This window comes from Tamandua tetradactyla, chromosome 13 (genome assembly GCF_023851605.1).
Source record: "Tamandua tetradactyla isolate mTamTet1 chromosome 13, mTamTet1.pri, whole genome shotgun sequence".
Taxonomy (NCBI): Eukaryota; Metazoa; Chordata; class Mammalia; order Pilosa; family Myrmecophagidae; genus Tamandua; species Tamandua tetradactyla.
This window is the reverse complement of record NC_135339.1, coordinates 57,755,060-57,781,084: the sequence shown is the minus strand read 5'-3', so window position 1 is coordinate 57,781,084 and position 26,025 is coordinate 57,755,060. Positions and strand designations below refer to the sequence as shown.

Genomic DNA, 26,025 nt, shown 5'->3' with positions numbered 1-26,025 from the left:
AGAGTGATGTTGTTTGGGAAAACATGGCATTTAGCACTATCTAACTAAAACTTGCATAAAAGTAGCCTCCAGAATAGCATCTTGACTCTATTTGATCTCTCTTAGCCACTGATGCCTTATTTTATTACACCTGTTTTTTCCCTTTTGGTCCAGAAGGCATTGTTGATCCCATGGTGCCATGGTCAGACTCATCCCTGGGAGTTACACCCCACGTTGTCAGGGAGACTTTCACCCTGGACATCATAATCCCATGTAGGGGAAGGATAATGATTTTCCTTGCAGAGTTGGGCTTAGAGAGAGAGAGGCTACATCTGAGCAAAAGAGGTTTCCTGCAAGCAACGCTAAGGCCTCGTTATAGGTGGTCTTAGCTTCTCCACTATAAGAATTAGTTTCATAAGGGCAATCCTCAAGATCAAGGACTTGGCCTATTTTCTTGGGAATCCCCAGTCTGGGGTTTCCCAGATGGGAAAGTTTAATAGTTAAACTATTAAAAAAAAATGCACACACACACACACATGCATACATACATATATAATATATATATAAATATATATACACACATAACATACATACATGCAGACATACACATATATATATGTATTTATTTATTTTTTCCCTTTGAACTCTCAAGAGACTCTACCAGTACTGTTGTCAGCCACTATAGTCTGGGATGTATACGGTATTACATTAAGCTATACAGAATTACAAGGCCTTGTTCCCATTCTGGACTCCAGGAGTTTGGATTGTTTAAATGAGCTATTCACATAGGTTGATTTAGATTGTGTGTTACAGAAAATTTAGATTCTAGACATGATAAACCTCTCTGACTTTGGACTCATACAGTAGGTGATGATTTAGAGTACATACACTGTCATCTTTTACCCTAGACCCCGTCAAATTGGCTTCATTTTATACTCTGAGGCCTGATCTCTTTTTCAGTTACTTTAATTGTTATTGTATATAGCTATGCTAAATTTCAGAGCTGCAGCTCTCCGTTTCTGGGTCTTAGGTGTCACAAAGTTACTCAAAGTTCCAGGGAAATACCAGCTGATACACTTATAACTCAGTGTCTCAGAATCTAGAAATACATTTGCAACTTCAGACTAAATGTGTCTACTAAAAGGTTTTATAATCTAGGTTCCCATTTCCTTATAAATATTTTCTGAAAGAGATCTTAGCCTATTTGTTCTTTTGTTTCTGGCTTATTTTGCACAGCACATTGTCCCCAAGGTTTTATTCAGTTCATTGTGCATCTCTCAATGTCTTGCCTTTTTGTTGCCATACCATATTCCATCAAAGAAATGTATTCCCATTCACCATTGTGCTTCTCAGTCATTGAGGCCTTCGGTTCCCTCCATCTATTGGGCATCAAGGATAATGTCCAAAATAAAGAAACCATGTCTTATAGTATCCTCACTTGGTTGTACAATAAGCAGCACTCTCAATTTTAGACAGTTTTCATTGGTACGTAATAACAAAGAATGGCAAGCACAGTGTCACCAACTATCAAATCAAAACTATCCCTTATCATATTTCCTTCTCACTCAATTAGTTGCCCCTGGTACCATTGATGCCTTCCTGTTAACTGTTGGCCACAGTATGGATTTTTAATTTCCCCCTTTTATCCTTCTATTAACTGTCTACCATCAAACCATTCAAGTAGTTCATGTGAGAACTTACTTATAATTGTAGATTTAATCAGTGGGATACTTGGCACTATACATCCCCTCTCAATAATATTCACCTTCAGTATCACAGTGTTACTTGTAAACCTGCTAATTAGTTACTGTCACTTCTATCTGTTCCCTGGCATTTAGATTTAGCCTCTTTGAGTAGCCTTTCCTCTGTCTCTAGCTTTTGTGTACCTAATAAATTGGCTTTTGATGTTGCTCAGTCTTATATGGAACTCCCCCAAAATATATGTTTCGTATGGTATAACTTTTCAGATTCAGGAGATTAAAAGGTATTTTGGACAATCAGAAAATATCTTTCCCCACCTTCTATTCTTATATCTTATGTTTAATTTGTTTTATTAAATTTAATTCTGGCTTTCTCTCATGCAGTACCATGGTAAGTGGTTTTTAGAAATGATAGTCTTTTTTTTTAATATTTTTATTGAGATATCTTCACAATGACACAGTTCATACAAAGTAAATAATCAGTGGCTCACAATATCATCACATAGTTTTATATTCATCCCGTGATCATTTTTAGAACATACGCATCACTCTAGAAAAAGAAATAAAAAGCAAAAAGAAAAAGCTCATACGTTCCATACCCCTGAGCCCTTCCTCTCATTGACCACTAGTATTTCAGTCTCCCCCAATTTTTTTTACCCCTTATCCCCCTCTCATTATTTATTTGTCCTTATTTTTTTTATTCATCTGCCCATACCCTGGATAAAAGGAGCATCAGACACAAGGTTTTCACAATCATATGGTACTATTGTAAAAGTCATATAGTTATACAATCATCTTCAGGAATCAAGGCTGGAACAGTTTCAGATACATCCCTCTAGCCACTCTAATGCACCGTAAACTAAAAAGGAATATCTGTATAATGCTTAAAAATAACGTCCAGAATAACCTGTTGACTCTGAAGTTTCTCAGCCACTGAAACTTTATTTCATCATATTTCTCTGTTCCCCCTCTTGGTCAAGAAGGCTATCTTCAGCCCCTTGATTGATGCTGGGTCCTGACTCAACCTAGGAGTCCTGTCCCATGTTGCCAGGGAGATTTACACCTGGGAGTCATGTCCCATGTAGTGGGGGAAGGCATTGAGTTCAGCTGCCAAGTTGTCTTAGAACAAGAAGCCACATCTGAACAACAAAAGAGGTTCTCTGGGGGTGTTCTTAGGTTTATCAGTAGGTTTAGCTTCTCCTTTGCAGGAATAAGTTTCATAGGGTCAAACCCCAAGATCTAGGGCTCAGCCTGTTAAATTGGTTGACCCCGCTGCTTATGTGAATATGAGGAATTCCCCTGATGGGAATCTGTGATGTATACATACAGTGGATTACTGAGCAGCTGCAAGAAGGAATGAAGTTGTGAGGCAAGCAACTAGGTCAGTGAACCTTGAGGACAGTATATTGAATGAAATGTCAGAAACAAAAAGACATATTATCATGCCTCACTCAGATAGACTAACTATATTATACAAACTCAGAGAATTTAAATCAAAAGCATAGGTTTTTAGTTTGGGGCCTGTTGTAGAGGGTACAAGATTGTAAGCTTTTACAGCAGCCACTTCTATTCTGGGGCTGTAACTGTTATTTCTAAATTCTGAGATACTGAGCTGTTTGTGTATAATGTGATTGTTGCTTGAAACTTAGGATATCTGTGTGATACCTGAGACCCAGACTTAGAGCTCTGAAGCTATGAAAGTCAGCATTACCCCATACAGCAACTGTTAAAAAAAGTGGAAAGAGTGATCAGATTTCAACTAAAGATATAAATGGATCTGATCTGAATAGGACTAAGGAAAATCAGCTTACAGGGTAAAGGATGATATAGTCCATATTTTAAAACCTCAACTTCTGTGTGAGGACCAAAGGAAGATATGTTTATTTGGTGCAAAATTGATATTTTGAGTAGTGCACTATCTAATTTAACTTGTGTGTTCAGTTTATTTGAACACCGTAATTACATGGACTCTTGTATAGGAAGTGAGATCTTATTGGTTTATATAGGTTGGTGTGATGCTCTGATATATCCCATAGTAATTTGGACAAAGAATAAAAAAGTATTTGCAAAGAAAAAAAAAGTATTTTCAAAGTCCCCTTGGAGGACCAGGGAGAAAGGTGGAAATATCAAACTTCCCCGTCTGGGAAATTCTGATATTCTCTCAAGCAGCCTCAGACACAGACAACCAGTTCATAGGCCAAGCCCTTAATCTTGGGTGGTCTGCAAAGATCTTGAACTTACTTAATTTTTCTAACTGTGAATTCCTGAGGATTTTCAAAATTATAAAACCTCATCATCTATGTATAAAGTTTCACTTTGATCTTTTCAATTTGAATGGATTTTATGTCTTTTTCATGCCTAATATCCCTGCCTAGAAATATTTCCCAACTAATTTCATGAGGTATTATTACCCTGATACCAGAAGCAAAAAATGTAAGAGGAAAAATAGGTCTTGTTTTGCTATTTCCTATGTTATTTTCCTTAAAATATTTTTGATGTTTTAGTTCTTGATGACTTATTAATGGAAAAGAAATGTGGCATAGTAAATTACAAACTAATACGTAATTCAAAAATCATTTTTGTTAGACTTCATTAAGTTACTTAAAATGCAAAGCATGACCAAGTATCATAGCCAGCATGTTTGATCAGGTTTCTGTTAGTAGGATTCCCCCTTCCCCCCACCCTGCTTCTCTGGACCAATGATGCTAATTCTAATTCTTAAAACTGTTAAGAGACTACCATGTTCATGAGCAGAAAATTATGAAAGATTAAATTTCTGAGATCAGAGCTTAATGTTGCATTAAGATGAAATTTGCAAGGAAAATAATCTCAAGATAGTTGTATATATCATCATTATTGTGTTGCATTGCATGTAATTAGGTATAAGAATAAGCAGTTTTTACGAATGACTATAATTAGTATTATGTTAATGCAGATGTTTCTGTGTTCAGTTTTGAGGGTAGCAGGAAGATGTGTTAAATGTTCACTCATGACCTGTGAACCTGTATTTCAGGAGAAACCATTAGTCTAGGCCTACTCCTTTTCTGGCAAGAGAGCAGGTTGAGTACTTCCAGGAAGGAAAAGTTCTTTCCCTATTCTTTTCCATTGCTGATGGGTTTCTTGTCTGGAAATTAGGCTCTTTCAGTCATTACCTTGGGCCTCTTTAGCAATAGCAGCAATTGTGCTTTCTTGGCTTAAAGTAAAGATTTTGTAGCCCTGGAATTCTAGGGTCTGCCTTGTTTTGGAGCGATACTTTTGGGTATCTTAGATGTCTGGACCATGGAGAATCTGTGTCAGAAAATAAATTCTTGTCTGGCTTTTCTTGGGTTGAAGTTTTCATAGTCAATGAAGGCCCTTAAAGAAGAGCTTCCTATTTTGTATAATTGTGTCTGTGCCCCTAAAGCCTGGTTTTCAGAGTACATAGGTAAATAAGACTTAATGAAATAAATTATTAGAAGGATTTCATTATCCCTTTACAACCCTATGGAAAATGAAACAATATTACTTGAATTTGTACCAATTAGAGAGTCACTTTGGTTAATAAGCCTCTTTGATTAATCCTCTATAAAAAGCAATTACATTTTTTTCTAATGAGCTAATGAGATGAGTTGACCATAGAGGGATGGCCCTAGAAATATCTTTTAGAACATGAGATTCTTGGGAGTTATTTAAGTTTGGATGGAGAATATTAGACAAAGAGCTGACAGTATAAAGGCACAAGAGGTAAATCCTGAACTACTATCTATTTGCCCTCACGGGGATTTTTGTTTGTTTGTTTTTGTTTTTTTAAACTTTTATTTTGAAATACTTTCATACTTACAGTACAGTCGCAAAAGTACTGCAGAACCAGTACAGAAAATCCCAACATGCCCCTTACCCAGTTACTCAGATTTGTCAGCTTTTAATATTTTGTTACATTTCTTTTTTTCCCAGCAGTTTTATTGAGATATTTTCACATATCACACAATCCATCCAAAGTGTCCAATCAGTGGTTTATGGTATCATCACATAGTTGTGTATTCTTCACCACAATCAATTTTAGAACATTTTCATTACTCCAAACAAACATACAAATCCAACACATCCCATATCCTTTATTGCCACATTTCTTTATTTTCTCCCCTATTTTCTAAACCTTTGAGAGTAGATTGCATACATCATCCTCCTTGAACACTTAATGCTTCCATGTTTATTTTCTAAAGACAAGAATTTTCACTCATGTAACCACATAAATACGATTATCAAATTTAAGAAATTTAACATTGATATAAAACATCCGCTCTATATTTCAGTTTTTTCAGTTGTCTAGATTTCCTTTGTGCATTTTCTCCTCATTATTAATTCCAGTCCATGGTCATGTATTTAATTAATTCCAGTCCATGGTCATGTATTTAATTGTTATTGTCTCTTCAGTCTCTCTCTCTTTTTTAATTGTGGCAACATATATACCTCATAAAATTGCCAATCTCAGACACTCTTCAGCATACCATTCAGTGGCATTAATCATATTCAGAATGTTGGTCTACAAATTATGCATTAACTCCCCATTCTTCTTCCGCTACCCCATAAACTGTGCATCATGTAGGTGGAATCATACTACATCTGTCCTTTTATGTCTGACTTATGCTAATCAACGTGATGTCTTCAAGGTTCATCTAAGTTGTAAACATGTATCCAAACTTTATTCCTTTTTATGGCTGAATAATATTCCATTGCATGTATATAGCACATTTTGTTTAACCGGTCATCTGTTGATGGACCGTTTGGTTACTATCTGTGTGACTATTTGGCTGTTGTGACTAATGCTGCTGTGAACATTGGCATACAGATATCTCTGCTTTCAATTCTTTCAGATCCTCACACAGTTTTATTTTGGATCTTCTTCTAGCATTCCAAATTATGATCAGAATGATCGTTTTTAACTATGTCTTTGTTACCATTTCTCTTCAAGTCTCCTTTTCATTTTGATGACTTCCCAGACAGGTCCAGGACTTGAGGAATAAAGAGGAGGTATTTAAAAATTTGGCATCCACATGTACAAATGTGGACTTAGCAGGAATGGGTAAATCATAGGTTATTAAAAACAGTTGGTCTGGGCTTGTAATTCATTGACCTTGCCAGATGGTGATATAGCACTTTTCTGAAATTTTGAGTTGTTAAAGGCATGCACATAAAAAATTTTATTTGTTACAGTTAAGTGATACTAATAACAAAGCTGAACTTTGAGAAACAAATTAGTGATAAGTCGTGTTGAGCTGTTTCTTCATTTATTCACTGTGGTATGACTATGGTATGTGTTTGACAACTAATTGACATGTATATCATAGACTGTTATCCTGGAATCAAATTTGTGCTTTTGTCTTGTTCTAACAATGAAGGAAAATGGTAGTATTGCTCTTTTATTAAAAAAAATTAATTAGTTTCTAGGTTATAAAAGTGATATTACCTTGTATAAAGCATTATTTCTTTTGTAGGTATTGTTGGTGAAGCAGATGAAAATGGAGAAGATTACTATCTTTGGACTTACAAAAAGCTTGAAATAGGTTTTAATGGAAATCGAATTGTTGATGTTAATCTAACTAGTGAAGGAAAGGTGAAACTGGTTCCAAATACCAAAATCCAGATGTCATATTCAGTAAGTATTAAAATAATTTGTGTGCAGGAAAAATGCTTTGGGACTGAGTATCACCAATTAAGCATATTTTAGAACTTTAGTAAATGAAAATGTAGTTTGAAATGGAATATAACAATATTATTAAAACTATATTTCCTCAGTGTATCTAAAAGCCTCCTAATTTGTTTCAGTTCTATAGTATTAGATACTAATATTAGATAGCAGGACCTGTCATCTGCTACAGCAAGGTTTACCGTTACAACTTGACAGTTATGCTAACTCAGCATGTATTTTCATGGTCCCATTTTTAGATTACAGTATTCCATGCTCTGTGTCTCTTTCCTTACAACTGTTGCAGATAGAGATGCTGCTGTGTTGAAAGTTGGGTATAGTTTACCTTGCTTTGCTTTATCAGTTGGAATAAGATACACCTGCAGAGTAAGAGCTTGTTAGAGCCCTTTGACAACTGTCAAGTTAATCAGGTCCACTAGAATTAAAAGTAGTGGAAAGAAGAGAGAAATCCAGTGTAGGTAGCTTCTCTCTTTATCACTCTTTTTCTGTTAACTGGAATGAATCAATCACTAGGGCCAGTTTTGAAAGGCTTTCAAGTTTTGTGCGTATGTACCTAGTACAAGTTATATATGCATACTTGAACTTACAAATGAATTTTATAATTATAAATTAATGCAATCTAAAGACAAAGATGTATATGTTCTTATCTTAATTAGTCATTTACACTTGTAAAAATGAATTTACATTGATTCAGTTCTTACCACATTTGTCAGATTAGAGTAGGAAAGTCAGCAATAGCAGTTGTTGAAAATGAAAATGATCATCTGAAGAAAAGTTGTTTTATTATACATAGGGAGGAAAGTTGGTTAGTTTTTTATCATACCTATTTAAATTTTTCAATAAATTATTTCTCAAAAGTTATAATCAGTAACTTTCTGCCATTTTAATTTTGTTTCTTATTACTTTTAAATGTCTATATCTGTATAAATTTTGGTCAGAATTTTGTTCTCAGATAGATTATTTACTGGTCTTGATTTTCAAATGAAAATTTTTTTTTTTCAGGTAAAATGGAAAAAGTCAGATGTTAAATTTGAGGATCGATTTGACAAATATCTTGATCCATCTTTTTTTCAACACAGGGTAGGTGAATAGTTTGTGTATTTTAAGGCTTTCAATATATGCATAAATTGATTTGACAGCATTATTGAGCAGGGCACTATGCTGAAGGCTGTGGATGTCCAAAATTTAGCTAATGGTGATTTCATATGTGAGCCAGGAGGCTTAAAGAACTAGGAAGGTTTAAAGAAGTACAGTAGCTCCCTTTTTCATACCTGTGACTTAACCAATCGTCCAGGTGACTAAAATATCACTTTTATTGCTAATAAGGCTAATATTGAAATAATCGGTCATGGACTACTTAATACTGAACATCAGAACTAGATAGATTCAACCCATGGGCAGTTCTGGACAATTACAAAGTTCCTTATGTGGGTATCTGTCCATGTAAAACTTACAGGGTAGAAAACTGAGCAGAATGTATGCTTCCTGTGGACCGTACTCATTAAGAGAATGGAAAGTCCAGGAGTTTTTGTTCGTGGAGGTTCTTCCACATAGATAGAAACTTCAAGAATAAATGCCTCCCATCCTTTACCAATAAATACAAACTGGATCTCAGTTCTTATATCCAGTGGCACTGATGCTGATTTTATACAGGTGATTTGGTTCTTTGTAGCAAAAAATAGACTTTATTTTAGTGTCTCCCTCCTTACAGGATGGAGATAAAAATATAAAAGAGCATAAGGAGATGTCCCTATTCTTCTGATTTTCTTACTGCCTTGCTTTTTCTGTCTTTTAATCTGACCCTTTGGACTGGAATTCAAAAGTTTAATAATCACCTATTTTTAAGATGGCCCATAAGTTGTTGTGGTCTCTTATTCATATTGTTGCTGTTGGGTTCCAGCCTTAGATTCCAGCAGACCTTATCACTGCTTCTAATCTTCCTCCAGGTTCTAGGATACAAAAAAAATAATAAAGTGATTTGGGTTTTAGTCTTTACTGAAGGATTTAGCAAGCTGTTCCTGGAACTAGATTCCCCCTCCTCCCCTAACTCTACCCTGCTCTTCTCTTCTCCCCACCATGTTCTCAGTGTAGTACTCAGTGTAGTCTTGAACATAGTAATAGGGCTAAAAATATGTGCATGAATACCTTAAAGTTCTAGATATAAAGGCTCACAACCAATTCCTAGGAAAGAACCCCTAGGTCTTCCTTGTTTCTGGTTTTGTAGGGTATTGACAACATGGGGGAAAGGCTGCCTTTTGGCATTTTCACTAATAGAGCAGTGTACCCTATTTATTCTTTCAGCAAATATTAATTGAGTGTCTACTAGGTGTCAAGTGCTGTCTTGATAAATGGGATACATTAGAGAAGAAAAGTCAAATATCTATGCCCTCTTTCTTGGAGCTTGCATTCTAGTGTGAGAGTTAGGTAATAGATATATTAAGTAAGTTGAATAGGGTGTCAGAAGATATCAAAAAGGGAAAAAATAGAGTAGTGGGGCAAGAGTGTCATGAGTGGGGTGGGTGCATCTTTAAATACATTAGTCAGGGTAAGCCTTTGAGATGGATTTTTAAAAAGCAAAAGCTTGAAATTGAAGGAAACAAGCCATGTAGATACCTGGAGGAAAAAGTATTCTAGGCAGAAGTAGCACCATTGAAAAGATCGTAAGGTGGGAACATGCTTGGCATTGTTTGAGTTTTATCAAGAAGGCCAGTTTGACTAGAATGGAATGAGGAGGAGAATAGTAGGAGATAAAGTTAGAGAGGTAGCAGGGGCTAGGTCAAAATACATGGCTACTATAAGGACTTTGAGTTTAGTTCTTGAAAATGATGGAGAGCATTATAGTGTTTTCAGCAAAGAGGTGACATATCTGACTTATGTTTAAGAAAGATCATGTTTAGTTTGAGACTAGGTTCTGTGGTAGCAAAGGCAGATGCAGGGAGGCTGATGTAGCAGTCCAGACAAGAGGTGAAGGTGGCTCAGACCAGGTGGTAGAAGTGTAGGTGATGAAGAACTGTTGGATTGTGAATATATTTTGACTGTAGAACCAAGGAGATTTCCTGAAGGATAAGAAGAGAAAGAAAGGTTGAAGAGAACTCTGTTTAGGCCTGAGCAGAGGTTATTAGAGTGGAGCTGGCATCGCTAAGCTGGAAAGACTGTATTTCCAGTGGAGGATGTTTGGAGGGAAAGATTGAGGCTCAGTTTGGTACATATTAATTTTAAGCAGTCTATAAGACATTCAAATAGAGATACTGACTAACTAGTTGGATACAGCCTGGAGTTCAACAGAGAGGTCCAGGCTGGAGATAAAATTTTGCAGTCACTGGCAGATAGATGACATTTAGAGCAATGAGACTAGATACAGTTATGAAGGAAGGGGATGTAGAGAGAGAAGAGGACCAAGGATTGAGCTTTGGGGGCAAAGATAAGAGTTTGAGAAGAATCAAAGAAACCAGCAAAAGACCCTGAGGATATACCAGTGATGTAGGGGACCAAAAAAAAAAAAAGAAAAATGTGTGTGATGTCCTAGAATCCAAGAGAAGAAAGTGTATCAAGGAGGATAAGGAGATCAGTTTTGAATTGTTGTTGGGTCTTGTAGGTTGAGTACTGAAAAATGACTATTGGATCTATATGAAATCATTGGTGGACTTCATAAAGAGCAGTACTTTTTTTGGTGCAGTGCTAGGACAGAGTCTGAGTGGAGCTGATTTATTGGGAAGAGAGGAATTGGAGACAATAAATATAGACTCTTATAGGGAGTTTGGCTGGAAAAAAGAGCAGAGAATTGGTGTATTTGCTGGCAGGGAAGACAGTGTCAAATTTGTGTGAATTATGTTTTTAAGGTAGAAGAAAAACATTGTGTTTATACACTGGTGGAAGTTAGTAGAGTGCAGAACTGAAAATGTTGGAGGAGTAGGAGAGAATTACTCCAGCATTTTCCTTAAGTAGGTAGGAGGGGATGGAATCTAGTGTGTAAATATAGAGATTAGTTTTTAATATGGTGATTTAAAGCACAGACATATGAGTTAGAGCTGAATTCAAACTCTGACTTCAGCCATTTATTATCACCTTGGTCAAATAGTTCCTCAGCTTCTTTTTCTTTAACAGTAAAGCAGGGTTTATAATATTTTGTCAGGTAATTGTGAAATTTTTATTTGATAATATATATATAAAGCATAGCACATGTTCATTAAGAGGCAGCACTCGGTATAGTTATATCTTTGTGTTAAAAATTTATGAGAGAAACTTAGGGTGCTGCTTTAGGATTAGAAGCACTAGGGGGTGCTGGAGTACAGTAATTAGTAGGTTTAGTAACCTCTTTGTGACATCTGATTTCTTTATTATTTTCAAGAATTATTTTCCCTGGTATAATAATTTCAAAACCAATACAGCATTTTGCAAATCTTGGAATAAAGGGATATTGTAAAATGTCAGGTTATTAGTACATTTTAACAGATACTGGTTTAAAACTTGTTTTTTAGATTGGAAAATAGCAGAACACCTTGTTAGAACTTTTAGCATTGTAAGTGTATTTTTCTTCTTCTTAAATAACTTATTAACTATATAAAATTTCTTTTCTCTTTAAAAATTTGATAAATTGCATAAAGAAGATATGAGTCATAACTTTTTTCTCTTTTGACTTTTTCTAGGTTGTTAATTTTCCAGGGTAGGAACAAAATCAAGTCTTTGAAAGTCTTGTATAACTGTATAAACTTTTATAAATCTTGTATGACACATTTATGATAAACTTGAATTTATATGACTTTTTTTGCAAAGATTTCAAATTATAACACATTTATAATTTATTTACTGAGACATTAGGGTCTCAGTAAATAAAGTGTTGAATGAAGGAAGGAATGGGTTTATGGAGAAGTCAAGACAGACAACTGTCTCCTGTTGTTCAGGAGGAGCCATAGAGTTTGTCCCTTGCCTTAAGCCTCTGGGTGGGTAACAGAGCAAGAACTGCCCTTCACCCTCGTGCACGTGCATAACACATTTGCCCAAGTTAAGAATCTGTCTAAATTGTACAAGAGAGTATACTTTTATGTGATGTGTTGTCATATGTATGTATCTATATGAATTTAGAGCAGAAGTGAAGAACTCTTGAATATGTAGATGAGAGATTTAATGGAGGCTGGGGTGCTTTAAAGAGTGGGTAGAATTTACAGACCTGTGTAGAAGTGGATTTCATGTGAGAATAAATTTTGAGAAAAATAGAGAGGTAGAAGTGAGTATGCTGTACTTGTGAGTCGCTGAGGAGGAACAGGCCTGATAAAGTATATAATAGAAAGAAGAGTTAGCTACATGAGGTGGGGTGGCCAGATTATGGGAGGAGAGGCATATAGACTATTAGGGAGAATGTTTAGGTTAAAACATTTTTTTTCACTAGTTTAGATTTGATATAAGAGAACATATAGGTATCACTTTAATAGAGGATATATATGGTGAACAGACCAAACATAAAGAAGACCTATTCAGAGGCCATTAGAGTTTTCAGAGTGTAAGATAATGGCATGAGAATAGAAAAGAAGGGATAGATATAAGAGACATTTTGAAGGAAAATAGAGGCTTAATAGTTATTATCTATGTAGGGCTAAGAAGGAAGAGCCAGAGATCATTTGAAATTAAGCAGATGTTAGTGCCATTAGCAGAAATTATGGAATCAAGAGGTAGTGTGATATGTGAGGGGAAAGATTATGAATTTACTTTAGGGTAAGCCAAGTGTGAAATTCCAGAAGGACATTCAAGACATTAAAGGAATTATCATAGTTAGCAAAAATGTGGAACATGGGAGAAAAGAGAAGCCGGAGATTTGGGAATGGAGTGGTGGTGTTGATGGTGGTGGTGGTAGTGGTAGCAGGCATCATCATTATCTTTGGAATGCTAGTTAATAGTACTGAAAACTTAAAGAAATCACAGCAGAGGACCAAGACGAACTTTTAGAAGAATTCACAAAGTGTGGGAAAGAGTAGTCATCAGAAATGAAAGGAGAAGCAATATTGAGTGAAATAGAATGCTGTAGATTGTCAGGAAGAGTCAAGTGTGGGAGAGAGATCAAGGAGAGTGGAGAATTGGCCACTGAATTGATATAGTAGTTCATTGCAGGTGTTTGAGAAATTTTGTGGGGTAGAAGCAAGATTGTATTGAGTTTAGGAGTGAGGAAAGAAATGAAACTATTAGTACACTCCTTGGAAATGAATTGGGATTGAAAGGGGAGAGATAAGGAGAGCAAGCAAAAACCTTAAAAGGTAGTAATAACAATAACTTTGAAATTGTATGTGTCATGCAATACGATCTGTACTTTACATATATTATCTTGTTTTAACCTTATAATAACCCCTGGAAGGTAGGTATCATTAAGATAAGGACCTTTGGAGATTGCTGATGCTGGAGAATGGTGGAGGTTTAGGGGTGAAAATGAAAGGAGATAACTCAAGAAGTGAATGAGATCTAGAGCCCAGTGAATGACTCATTTCAGGGAGGAAACGACTTCTTAGAGAGTAACAGGAAGCATGAAAGGCTAAAAGGATAAATACAGGGGGACATAGTAGTAGATGGTAAAACACAGGATCATTGGCTACAGGTGAGGGCAGGAGAAAACTGAATTGGGACCTTGAAGAGAGAAAAGAAATTTTATAATTGTCCCTAAGAAATCTTATGGATTAAAATATAAAAAAAGGAATTACAAATCAAATACACTGAGTTCAAGACCTCAGAGGCACAGTAGAACCTTGCTGATTATGAATCAGAATCTGGACATAATTTTGCAACTTGTGTGTGGATGAAATTGAAGTCAGGAGCCTAAGGAGCATTGAAGAGCTTTGGAGTACTTCAGTGTTCTGTATACTGTAAGTAGCTAATGTGGAAAGGAGTGAATAATTGACAGCAGATGGAGACGGTGAACTAAAAGCAAATGGAGCAGATCATTCAGGACGGTAGCCTAATTCCTTAGTAGCTAGCAGTTATTGATGTTATGGTCTTGATCTATTAAGGAAGTTTTCAGATTGTTCAGTTAGAAGGTAGGGAACTAGTATTTATTGAATATTTACATGGATAGTGCCATTAAGCCTTACAAATTACTTATAAGTATCATTTCCTCATTTTTCAGAAGGAGAAAACTGAGATTTCGTGGCTAGAAATCAGCAGGCCCTGGGTTAAAACCCAGACCTCTTTTTTACTCTGAAGCTCATGTACTTTCACTTGTAATGCTGAGTAGCATATGCCAGATGTCCAAATTGTACTTTATTTGTACAATAAATTTGGTTCTGAAAATCTGGGTCACCAATGTAGTGTTTTCAGTGTATCTAAAGCTTACTGTAGAAAAAGCCAATCCTTGGCATAATATATAATTGTTTCTAGTTTATCTTAAATTTGGATTTTCATGTGATAGATATGAAAAGACTTTTTTTCATTAGCGTTGCAGTTGTCATCATGAAACCTGTGAATTTTGTGACTGATATTTCACATTGGTAACATTTTATTATTATTTTAGATTCATTGGTTTTCAATTTTCAACTCTTTCATGATGGTTATCTTCCTGGTGGGCTTAGTTTCAATGATTTTAATGAGAACTTTAAGAAAAGATTATGCCCGGTACAGTAAAGAAGAAGAAATGGATGACATGGTGAGCAAACATTTTAAGTTATATTTATCAAAACAATTTGAGTTAGTGTTATTTTAAATAGTGGAATGTAGGTTCATATTTTCTTGTCTGAGATCCATGGGGCCAGATGACTATGTTCATTTCAGAATTTTCAGATTTTAGAAAACTGTATATGACTCCCAATGAATGGATCTGGAACAGGGCCCTGTAATCAAATATATTAATGTTTCTACAGCAAAACTTATTAATGTTCACATTAAGTGGTGTTAATAAGCAGTATGAATAACTTCTTGTTAGTTTTGGCCAGGTTTCGCCACCAAATAAAGATGTGACAAGCTTTTAAACAATCTTTCAGTTTTCAGAGATACGGATTTCAGAAATGTAGCTATGAGACTGTAGATCTGTATTGGCATCTTCTAGTACTGCTGAATATTGCATAAAATTCAGGGAGTAGGTGGAAAGATTAATTCACATTTAATTCAGTGGATTCAGAGGGAAGGTTTGCTTTCCAAATTCTTTTCCTAAGTTATGGAACAGTGTTATATATGAACAGAAGTGTGCTCCATAGAATACTAATGGTTATTATATTCTTCATTATTAAGTAAGTTTGGGAAACACTTAAGCAAATTTAAAGTTTAATATTTTAATGTGTATTATGAAGCATCATAATATTTTATATTGCAGAAAATATTTGGTGTTTCTCAAATGTATCTTAACAACCCCCCCCCCCAACAACAATATCTAGATCATCTTGCAGGATTGCTGTTCATTAAGAAATACTGTTTTAGGTACTTGCTTACTGAGGTTGAGAAGTAAAGATTGCATTCCTTTTTAAAAGGGCTATAGGCAGTTAAATAAAAACATCCATATCTGATATTTTCTCCAGATGTTTTTTAAAATTCCAGAATATGAAGGCTGTTCCTCTATTGTTAGAGCATCTGTTATTGGTATCAGTACCCATCTTCTGCTCTCTACCTGGCCTCTGGTTCTGTAGAGGCCACAGTCACGATGTAAATGGTGAGAATAATAAATAATGTCTGGAAGTCAGGTTAAGAGAGTCAGTATTCTTTTCTCCTAATTTAACAATTTCTTCTTGCTTGCAAAACTTTTCTTATCATTCTTTGGAATTCTCTGGGCACACTGGGGAGCCACCTTTCCTGAATTTCAGTAAATGTCGTAATACTTTAACATCATGAGATATTAAGGCAATGATTATTTTACATTTGGAATGTTTTTGTTTTTTTCTCCATAATTTTTGAGCTCTTCTAAATAGCTATAAATTCAGAGGGAGGGAATTTTAAATTTTAATTGTAGCTTTTGTCTATCTTCTATATTTTAATAATTTGATTATTAATTTGATTTTGAATGATTTTCTTTTGTTTATACATATACATATAGGATAGAGACCTAGGAGATGAGTATGGATGGAAGCAGGTGCATGGAGATGTATTTAGACCATCAAGTCATCCACTGATATTTTCCTCTCTCATTGGTTCTGGATGTCAAATATTTGCTGTCTCTCTCATTGTTATTATTGTTGCAATGATAGAAGATTTATATACAGAGTAAGTGCTTGGGTTTAAATTTAGTACTTTTTTTTGTTTTTGAATAACTTTAATCTCTTAAATCAATCAAATGTTTGCTTGTTTTAATTATCTTCAAATTTAAATAGCATAAATTCATTATTTCAGGTAAATAATGAACAATTTTTAGCTATAAATATATTTTTCTGTTATATGCTAAAACTTATACTAGCGTTACTGAACATTTTGGTTGGTTATAAAGGTTATGTTCCATTAAAGGTATAAGTAGAAGTTATTTTTAATCCAGAGCTATCTGACCAAGTGAATGCAGACTTTTTTGAAAACTGAAGATCCAGTTAGCTATTAAATGCAGGGATTTCACAATGACTGAATTAGAACTTCACATTTGCCACCAAGACTAGGAGATTCTCTATAAATAGAAGAAAACATTGCAAATAATGTTTAAAAAAAAGAGTGGTAGGAAGGTCGCATGGGATTAGAAAAATAATTGAATGATTTCTTGAGGAAAGAAAATCAATATACCATGTCTGTTTGATTTTTGGTGTATTTTTCCCTTGCAGACAAATTCATTTTCAAGGAACTGTTATTTGAGGTCTTCTGAATTATAAGAAAATTTGTACTTTCATGAAGGTCTGAAGACCTTATTGAGTGGTCCTATCACCTTATACTCAGAGAGCTGTCACCTCCTCCAGAGCAAACGTGTTTTGAGCCTAGGTGGCAGTGGTTTAAATTCAGTCACTTCGTATACTACCCCATGAAGTTCTTAATCAGAATGATAACTTTTTTCTCCAGTTATATTTTATTCCTCTTTTCATAGTGCATAGCATTTGGTAGACAAGCAATAAATTGTGGCTGAAAGAATGACTCTTTAGTGGTATATTAAATGTTTAGCTGTATACTAAACTGCTGATCCACTCACTACTAGACGATAAGTTCCTTGAGAGCAAGGACTGAGTCTTAACTTACTTTTGAATTCTCAGTACTTAAGGAACTTTGTACATGAAAGGTATTAAATCAGTGCTTGTTGAACTGAGCACTGAAAGAGCTATTTCTTTGTAGTTCCTAATATGTTTCTTTAATATAAACTTTGCAATCTATTTACCACCTAAGTTTAAAAATAATTGACCAAAACCAAAGCTTCAGAATTATGGTATTTCATAGTTTAGAATATAATTTGTTTCAAATGAACTAAATCTCGTATACAAGAAAAACATTTCGAATTTGCCATGAAATAGCATTTCACATTGCATCCTAGATTAAATTAATCATTACTGAATTGACACTGACTGTACTGTCACAGTCTTACATTTACTGGAGGATAACCTCTGGTGGGTAACCTCTCCTAGAATCCAATTTTTTCTTTCTTCTTTCTTAAATGTTAGTGTTCCAATTTAGGCAACTCATTTTTAAGTAAAAAATATAATCCTTCAACTTTTATAAATATGAAACCTCTGTCAAATAAGTGATGTTAGCAGGTAAGACATTTTAGTCAGTCATTGCTGTAGATTATTATACTCTGTTGTCCTTATTTGAAGTGAATGTAGTTTCTTATATAAATACTAAAATGGTGAATATTATTATAATATAAAAGTGGCTAACATTATTGAGGTTCCATGTTAGGAGTTTTATGAGCATCAGCTCCTTTAATCCTCACAACAACCCTCTGTAAGGGTTTTTTATTTCCATTGTATAGATGAGGAAAGATTCAAGTACTTGACTGAGATCACACAGGTATTCCTAAGGAGTAGAGCTGGATTTGAATCTAGGTACTCTTATTCCAGAACACTCTTCTAATTTGCTATGCTATGGAAATGAAAATAGAAATAATAAAAATACGAAGTGATGAGAAAGTGAACATTTTACACATAAAATTAGGATGAATCACTCCAGAGTAGGAATGATTTCAAAGGCTAAAGAGCAGATACTGCAGTATGTGAAAAGTACCTTGCCTCTGTGATCACCTCAGTGATCAGAGAAGAAAAAACATTTACAGGGTTTAGGTAGAGATTCAATCTCAATGCCGTGCCTGTTAGTGTGCTGCTAACTTTTGAGAGGGCATAGTTTGAGGTGGGATAGATAAGCCTGGTGAAAATGCTGCTGCTGCTACTCTGAAACTTTTAGTGGTGCGTGGTGAAGTGGCTAATGTGGATAAAGTAGCTCCTTAAGTGTTCCCACCAGTCTTGCAGTTTCTTGCCTCAGTATGATTTCTGTATAGAGAAGAATGGTCTGCTTTAGGAAAAAAATGTCCATAGAATATTTATGAACAAAATGGTGAAGGATATGTCTGATGTTTAAAGCTTTTGAAGAACATTCATACTTGCATTTAGTGGAAGTGTCTCTGGGCACTGCAAACTTAAATTCCTCGTAGTAGTTATGGATTCAGTCATATGGGCAGTCTTTTAGAACCCTTTCTGCCAAAATTAGCACTTCGGACTCATATTAGGCTGAAAGAAGTCTCAATTTTCAGCATTATTAGAACTATGTCAGTCTTTATGTACATGTTTATAAATAGAGTGGACCGAATTTGTTAATGATAATCTGTAAGGAATAATTATAGTACTTGCAATTGAATTTTTAAGAATATAAAATTAGTTTTTAAAACTGATTAAGACCCACAGCTTTTAAGCATAGGAATGAGATTTTTTATTACACCACATGTGTTCTTAATTATATATTGATGGAAATTAAATAATGTTTTAACTGTTATGTCTCCACTTTAAGATAGTGAGCATGAATTTGGGGTAGAGGAATGCTAAGTATTTCAAGACTATATAAGATTATTTTACAGAGGTGGACAGTAGAATATAATGATAATCAGCCAGAAGGTGGTTGAATTTTGAGAGTTATATATCCTCTCAGTACACATTCTAGTATTGAAGTTCTTGTAAATTCCTTTTAAATAAAAGACTAAGACCATTCTTTACCTCATACTGACAAGGTTATGTGCTCTTACTCAGATTTTGATTTAACTTTCTAATTAGGGTGAGTTTCAGAAATGGTCTTTATTGTTAGTGATTAAGTACATTTCTGTATTATAGCAAATGATACTGTTATTTATTGTTTTAATATTTCTCTTTGCAATTAGGCATTTTAAAATTATTTCATCCAGTTTTATTCAATAGAATAAATAGAGTGTTCATTTGAATTCCTTAGATGTTATTATTAGAAGAGGAAGTTAGCAATTGCCAGTCTGAGTTATGTCAACTTGTAGCCCTGTGGATTTTTTTTTAATTTTGAAATAACTTCAAACTTACAGGAAAGTTGCAAAAATAATGCAAAAACAATTACATAGAACTCCAACATATATCACCCAGATACCCAGGTTTACTAACTTTTAGCATTTTGCTTGCTTTTCTTTTCTTTTCTCTTTTCTATTCTATTCTTTCTATCTTCTATCTATCTATCCATCTTCCATCTATTTTCTAAACATTTGAGAGTAGGTTGCATACATCACACTCCTCTAACATTTAATACTTCCATGTACATTGCCTACTAAGTACAGTAATTTATGTATTTGCCTTACACTAGGCTATAAGTTTAAGAAATTTAACATTGATATGAAGCACACAGTACTTATTTCAGTTGTCTAATATTGAACACTTAAAATAATAGCAGTTAATATAAATTATACTGCTTCCATTTATTCCTCTCAGCAGGCAAGAATCTTATGTACTTGAATTAAGTTACGAAGAGGGATATTTTAGTAATTTTTCTTTGCAGATGTTAATATCCTGTCCCATATGATGTGTTTGGCAGTGTTGCAAAATAATATTATTGCTAGCTTCTAATATTTTGCCAAATGTTTGTTTAGAATGTATTATGAAATTTAACTTTAAATTAAAAAAATTAGAATCAGCTTGGTGTCATTTAAGTACAGTTTTAATTAGTAATTCAGTAGATAACCTTTTGTGATCTTTTACAGTCTAGGATATGAGACTTCGCTATTTCTGTCTAATTTATCTTTTAAATTAAACCAGTTGCTAATATAATAGAATATATGATGGTTTTTAAAAAAATCTTTAAATGATTTTAATTTATCACATGTGTTGTCTTGCCTTTTAGGAGGGGCTCAATGCTCAGTACAGCTATATTTGTTTATGCTGCTACATCTCCAGTGAATGGTTATTTTGGAGGAAGTCTGTATGCTAGACAAGGAGGTAACTCATGAGTTATCAGTTTATATTTTTAATCATAAATATTAATATTTGACTGAGATATTTGGAGTTTAAAATGAATAGTATAGCCATTATAAAAGTAAGTGTTATCCCATTTCTTATAATCTCTACGAAGCCTTTTATGTGTTCTGTTCTTATGGAATCTTTACATTTCGTTTCCTATAATTATAAAAATTAATTGACTAGAGAGACTTACAGGTTATAGGAGCTGAGTGTGTAGGATCATTTAAAATTCTTTTAGGATATTTTGGCTTACCTTTTTTTTTTTTTTTATTATTGGTCTTATTAAATTTAACATGGTCTGTACCTTCAGTACAGAAAATTCCTTGGTTTGCCTAAGAGAGTATCATTATGAATTCTTAAATATTTTAAATTTTCAGTCTGTAAATTCTGTCTCCAAATATGGAAAAGAAGTCCTGTCATATAGGACTACCATCCTAAGGAAATAAGGATGCCTATTTTAAATTTGACCTGAATCTACTTGTTAGGTTAAAAAATTTCTAGTTTATAACCAAAAAAAGAGAAAGAGAGAGAGAGGGCTCCACAACAAAAAACAGATTTGTTTACAACAGGAAATTTGTTTATACTTGGATAGAAATTTACTTTTCATATTATTGCAAGTTAAGAATACTCAAGAAGACTTTTCCTTTATTATACATATTCTTCAAAGCTGGCTGAGTTCAAGCCCAAGTCTGAGAGTATCAAGAATAATCCACAGATTACTTCCTTATTGATAGTGCCTTGATAAGGTCTAATCATGTCCTGATAGTTTGTCTGATAGACCCCTAAAAACAGGTTTTTGGTATTTACCAAAAACTTGATCAATCCCAATAATTAAAAGATTTTCAGATTTATATCAAGATTTGGACTACAGTGAAATTCAAGGTCTTCTCACTGTCCTCAGTGCACTGGATAATGCTCCAGACCGAATTTGAACCCAGGAGTAGCTGGAACTTGACCAGAGTATTCAAGCATGTAGGGAGCAGTAGGAAGCACAATGCAGTTGTCTGGACTATTGATTGTACCCTGTGGAATGTGTGTGGGATTCTTTTTGTTTGTTGCAGGAAAAAGGAGAATAGAATTGGATGTGGAGTTTTATTTGTATGTCTGAATCTGAGAAGAGTTTAAAAGGTGCCAGGAAAAATTCTAGGAGAAAAAATATTTAACTGGTTGCCATGCCTTTTGTGTTGTTCAAATGCTATATGTTGGTTGGAAAGGAGGGGCATTTGAAATTTGACCTGAAAAGGAAATGAAATACATTAAGAGAGTTCAGAATCAAGGAGTTTTTCTGTTGAAAGTCAAACTTTGGAGTAGTCACTCTATGAGAAAGATATTTTTAAATAACTGCATAGATGATAGCAAAAGTTATGGTATTGCTTGTTTTTCCTTTAACACTTACTCTTTGTGTTCCTATTCGTTATCCTTGTGAGATTGAATTCAATAGTAATCCAGTATTAAATCCTTACATTCTGTTCCTAAGCAATGTGAAGTTGTTTCCCTGTTGGTGCACTTGCCTGTGCACTCTGCTATAATAGAAATACAGCTCCTTATTGCTCTGCAGGTTGATATAAACATGATTCAGAAATTTTTATTATGTAGTTAAAATTTTTTCCCTTGATTTTTTTAAATTGTAGATGCTCATAGAATTTTGGCAATACAAAGAGACGCAACAAAATACCAAAACTTACACATCCATAGTTCCAGTTGCTGAGAAAGAGCTAATGAAACTCCTTCTGTTGTTTTTTCTTCTCAAATATAGAAATACATTTAAATACAGATTTAAATTTATATAATTTAAATTAAAGTATAGAACTAAGAATAAATTTAGAGACCATCCAAACCAGAGGCTTTAAAACTGTTTTTTAAAGCAGTATAACCCCTTTTTAAAATGAACGCTTACGTGAAGCACCAATATGCAAAACAATTGAAAATGGAATTCTTCCGATTAAAACAGGGCTAGGGTACCGGAAGCTCTTTCTTTACCAGTGACTTCTGGGTACCTCTAAGAAGCTCCTAAACTCCAGGTAGTAGTTTGAAAACCCTAATAGAGGCCAACATTTGGCCCAGAAAGATTGAGGATCTTACCAGAGTTTATAGCAGTTCATTGGCAGAATCAGGACAGAAAAACAATTAGAATATTTTACCGCAGTTCATTGGCTTTTTCCAGTTTACCACTACAACAGCTGTGTTTCCATTGTATATAGTTGATTAGCTGGAGTGGTGTTTATTTCATATTATCTTGAAACAGTTATTAGGATATAAGTTTCTAGATCTTTACTTTAAAAATTTAAATAAGTAACTTGGTAGTAAATAATCATTTTAAGCATTAATATGTGCTTGTTTACTGCTATCTTATTTTCGTGGCTTCCCTTTTTCTTTCAGGAAGGAGATGGATAAAACAAATGTTTATTGGGGCATTTCTTATCCCAGCCATGGTCTGTGGCACCGCCTTCTTCATCAATTTTATAGCCATTTATTACCATGCTTCAAGAGCTATTCCTTTTGGAACAATGGTAAGTTACTTAGATCTTACTTTTAAAGGGAAAAAGTGTAAGAATTCTAATATGAGGCCTGCCATCTCCCCACTGTACAGTTTCAATCAGCCCCTACCCAGTCCTGGGAAGTCAGGTGAGGAAAAAACTGTTGTTAGACCCTATAAAACCTTGGTTCAGTTTATATAGTTGCCCTTTTTGTTAAGTGGTTTTAGAGAGTGATTTTGATCGAGGTCATGTAGCTGGTTAATGGCAAAACTTCAACTAGAACCCACATCCTTTTCAAATTTTAATCTTGTTTTGATTTTCTTTCTTTTACTTTGGAGTTAGAAATGTTTCACAGAAATTCCAGATGACTTTGGTTGTTTTTACACTCACATTTATCAGAGGCCTTATTGCATATTCGTTCTTACTAAATCTTTAATACTTTTTAGTTAGTGATATTTTGAAAATTGGTTCAAAATTGAAAGTTTTTTTGCAAGTCAAAATAAGTGATGATGGCTAGAAAAAGGAAAGTAAATAATTACGTTCAGAAATGAAAATGTATTTGCTTCGTAGTAGGTCCAGACCATCGGACAGTAAGTATAGAGAGTCAAGTTACTTCTTAAAGATGATCTGCTGAATAATTTGTTTTCATAGTGCATTAAAATTTAAGATTCTATTTCTGTTCTAATTTTTTCTCAGAGTGTTTTGAATTTGACAGTGGTGAAAGTTATATTTTGAGGTTGCCTCATGTTACTAAAATTATAAATTTTACCACTTTGTAAAAGATGGTTTCAAATGTTAACATTCAATAAAATTTGCCTTAGATAATTACTGATTATTATAGTATAATAAACTATATACCGAGCCAGAGAGAGGTTATAAAATTGATCTTTGGCATGTGAAAGACTGACTTGTGGATGCTTAGCAGGCACCCATGGTATCATGTTCTTAATTATATTCTAACTTGGAATGAAGGAATGTTGATGGCAGAGCATTCTACTAGCTTTAGTTTTTTTTTTGGGGGGGGGGGGTGCTTCCGGGAATCAATCCCCAGTCTCTCACATAGAAGGCAGGCATTGTACTACTGAACTACTGTGCACCCACAGCCTTAGGTTTTTTTTTTTTTTTTTTTTTTTTTTTATTAACGGAAAAAAAAAAAAAAAGAAATTAACACAACATTTAGAAATCATACCGTTCTACATATGCACTCAGTAATTCTTAACATCATCACATAGATGCATGATCATTGTTTCTTAGTACATTTGCATCGGTTTAGAGGAACTAGCAACACAACAGAAAAAGATATAAAATGTTAATATAAAGAAAAGAAATAAAAGTAGTAGTAATAGTAAAAAACAACAACAACAAACAAACCAACAAGCAAACAAAAACAAAAAAAAACCCTATAGCTCAGATGCAGCTTCATTCAGTATTTTAACATGATTACTTTACAATTAGGTATTATTGTGCTGTCCATTTTTGAGTTTTTGTATCTAGTCCTGTTGCACAGTCTGTATCCCTTCAGCTTCTATTACCCATTGTCTTACCCTGTTTCTAACTCCTGCTGAACTCTGTTACCAATGACATATTTCAAGTTTATTCTCGAATGTCCGTTCACATCAGTGGGACCATACAGTATTTGTCCTTTAGTTTTTGGCTGGATTCACTCAGCATAATATTCTCTAGGTCCATCCATGTTATTACATGGTTCATAAGTTTATCTTGTCTTAAAGCTGCATAATATTCCATCGTATGTATATACCACAGTTTGTTTAGCCACTCTTCTGTTGATGGAGATTTTGGCTGTTTCCATCTCTTTGCAATTGTAAATAACGCTGCTATAAACATTGGTGTGCAAATGTCCGTTTGTGTCTTTGCCCTTAAGTCCTTTGAGTAGATACCTAGCAATGGTATTGCTGGGTCGTATGGCAATTCTATATTCAGCTTTTTGAGGAACCGCCAAACTGCCTTCCACAGTGGTTGCACCCTTTGACATTCCCACCAACAGTGGATAAGTGTGCCTCTTTCTCCGCATCCTCTCCAGCACTTGTCATTTTCTGTTTTGTTGATAATGGCCATTCTGGTGGGTGTGAGATGATATCTCATTGTGGTTTTGATTTGCATTTCTCTAATGGCCAGGGACATTGAGCATCTCTTCATGTGCCTCTTGGCCATCCGTATTTCTTCTTCTGGTAGGTGTCTGTTTAAGTCTTTTTCCCATTTTGTAATTGGGTTGGCTGTCTTTTTGTTGTTGAGTTGAATAATCTCTTTATAAATTCTGGATACTAGACCTTTATCTGATATGTCGTTTCCAAATATTGTCTCCCATTGTGTAGGCTGTCTTTCTACTTTCTTGATGAAGTTCTCTGATGCACAAAAGTGTTTAATTTTGAGGAGCTCCCATTTATTTATTTCCTTCTTCAGTGTTCTTGCTTTAGGTTTAAGGTCCATAAAACCACCTCCAGTTGTAAGATCCATAAGATATCTCCCAACATTTTCCTCTATCTGTTTTATGGTCTTAGACCTAATGTTTAGATCTTTGATCCATTTTGAGTTAACTTTTGTATAGGGTGTGAGAGATGGGTCTTTTTTCATTCTTTTGCATATGGATATCCAGTTCTCTAGGCACCATTTATTGAAGAGACTGCTCTGTCCCAGGTGAGTTGGCTTGACTGCCTTATCAAAGATCAAATGTCCATAGATGAGAGGGTCTATATCTGAGCACTCTATTCGATTCCATTGGTCGATATATCTATCTTTATGCCAATACCATGCTGTTTTGACCACTGTGGCTTCATAATATGCCTTAAAGTCAGGTAGCGCGAGACCTCCAGCTTCGTTTTTTTTCCTCAAGATGTTTTTAG

At 34.5% G+C, this 26,025-nt stretch overlaps 1 protein-coding gene across 1 annotated transcript in view; it reads left to right on the top strand.

Annotated features, from left to right (window-relative positions):
• The window catches only part of TM9SF3 (transmembrane 9 superfamily member 3), a 78,329-nt gene that overhangs the window by 19,996 nt on the left and 32,308 nt on the right, over positions 1–26,025 (top strand). The window contains exons 4-9 of the mRNA XM_077125604.1: positions 7,154–7,314; positions 8,368–8,445; positions 14,855–14,986; positions 16,364–16,530; positions 20,572–20,666; positions 23,067–23,197. Of these exons, the coding sequence (XP_076981719.1) occupies positions 7,154–7,314; positions 8,368–8,445; positions 14,855–14,986; positions 16,364–16,530; positions 20,572–20,666; positions 23,067–23,197 (764 nt within the window). The remainder of the gene's footprint in view (positions 1–7,153; positions 7,315–8,367; positions 8,446–14,854; positions 14,987–16,363; positions 16,531–20,571; positions 20,667–23,066; positions 23,198–26,025) is intronic.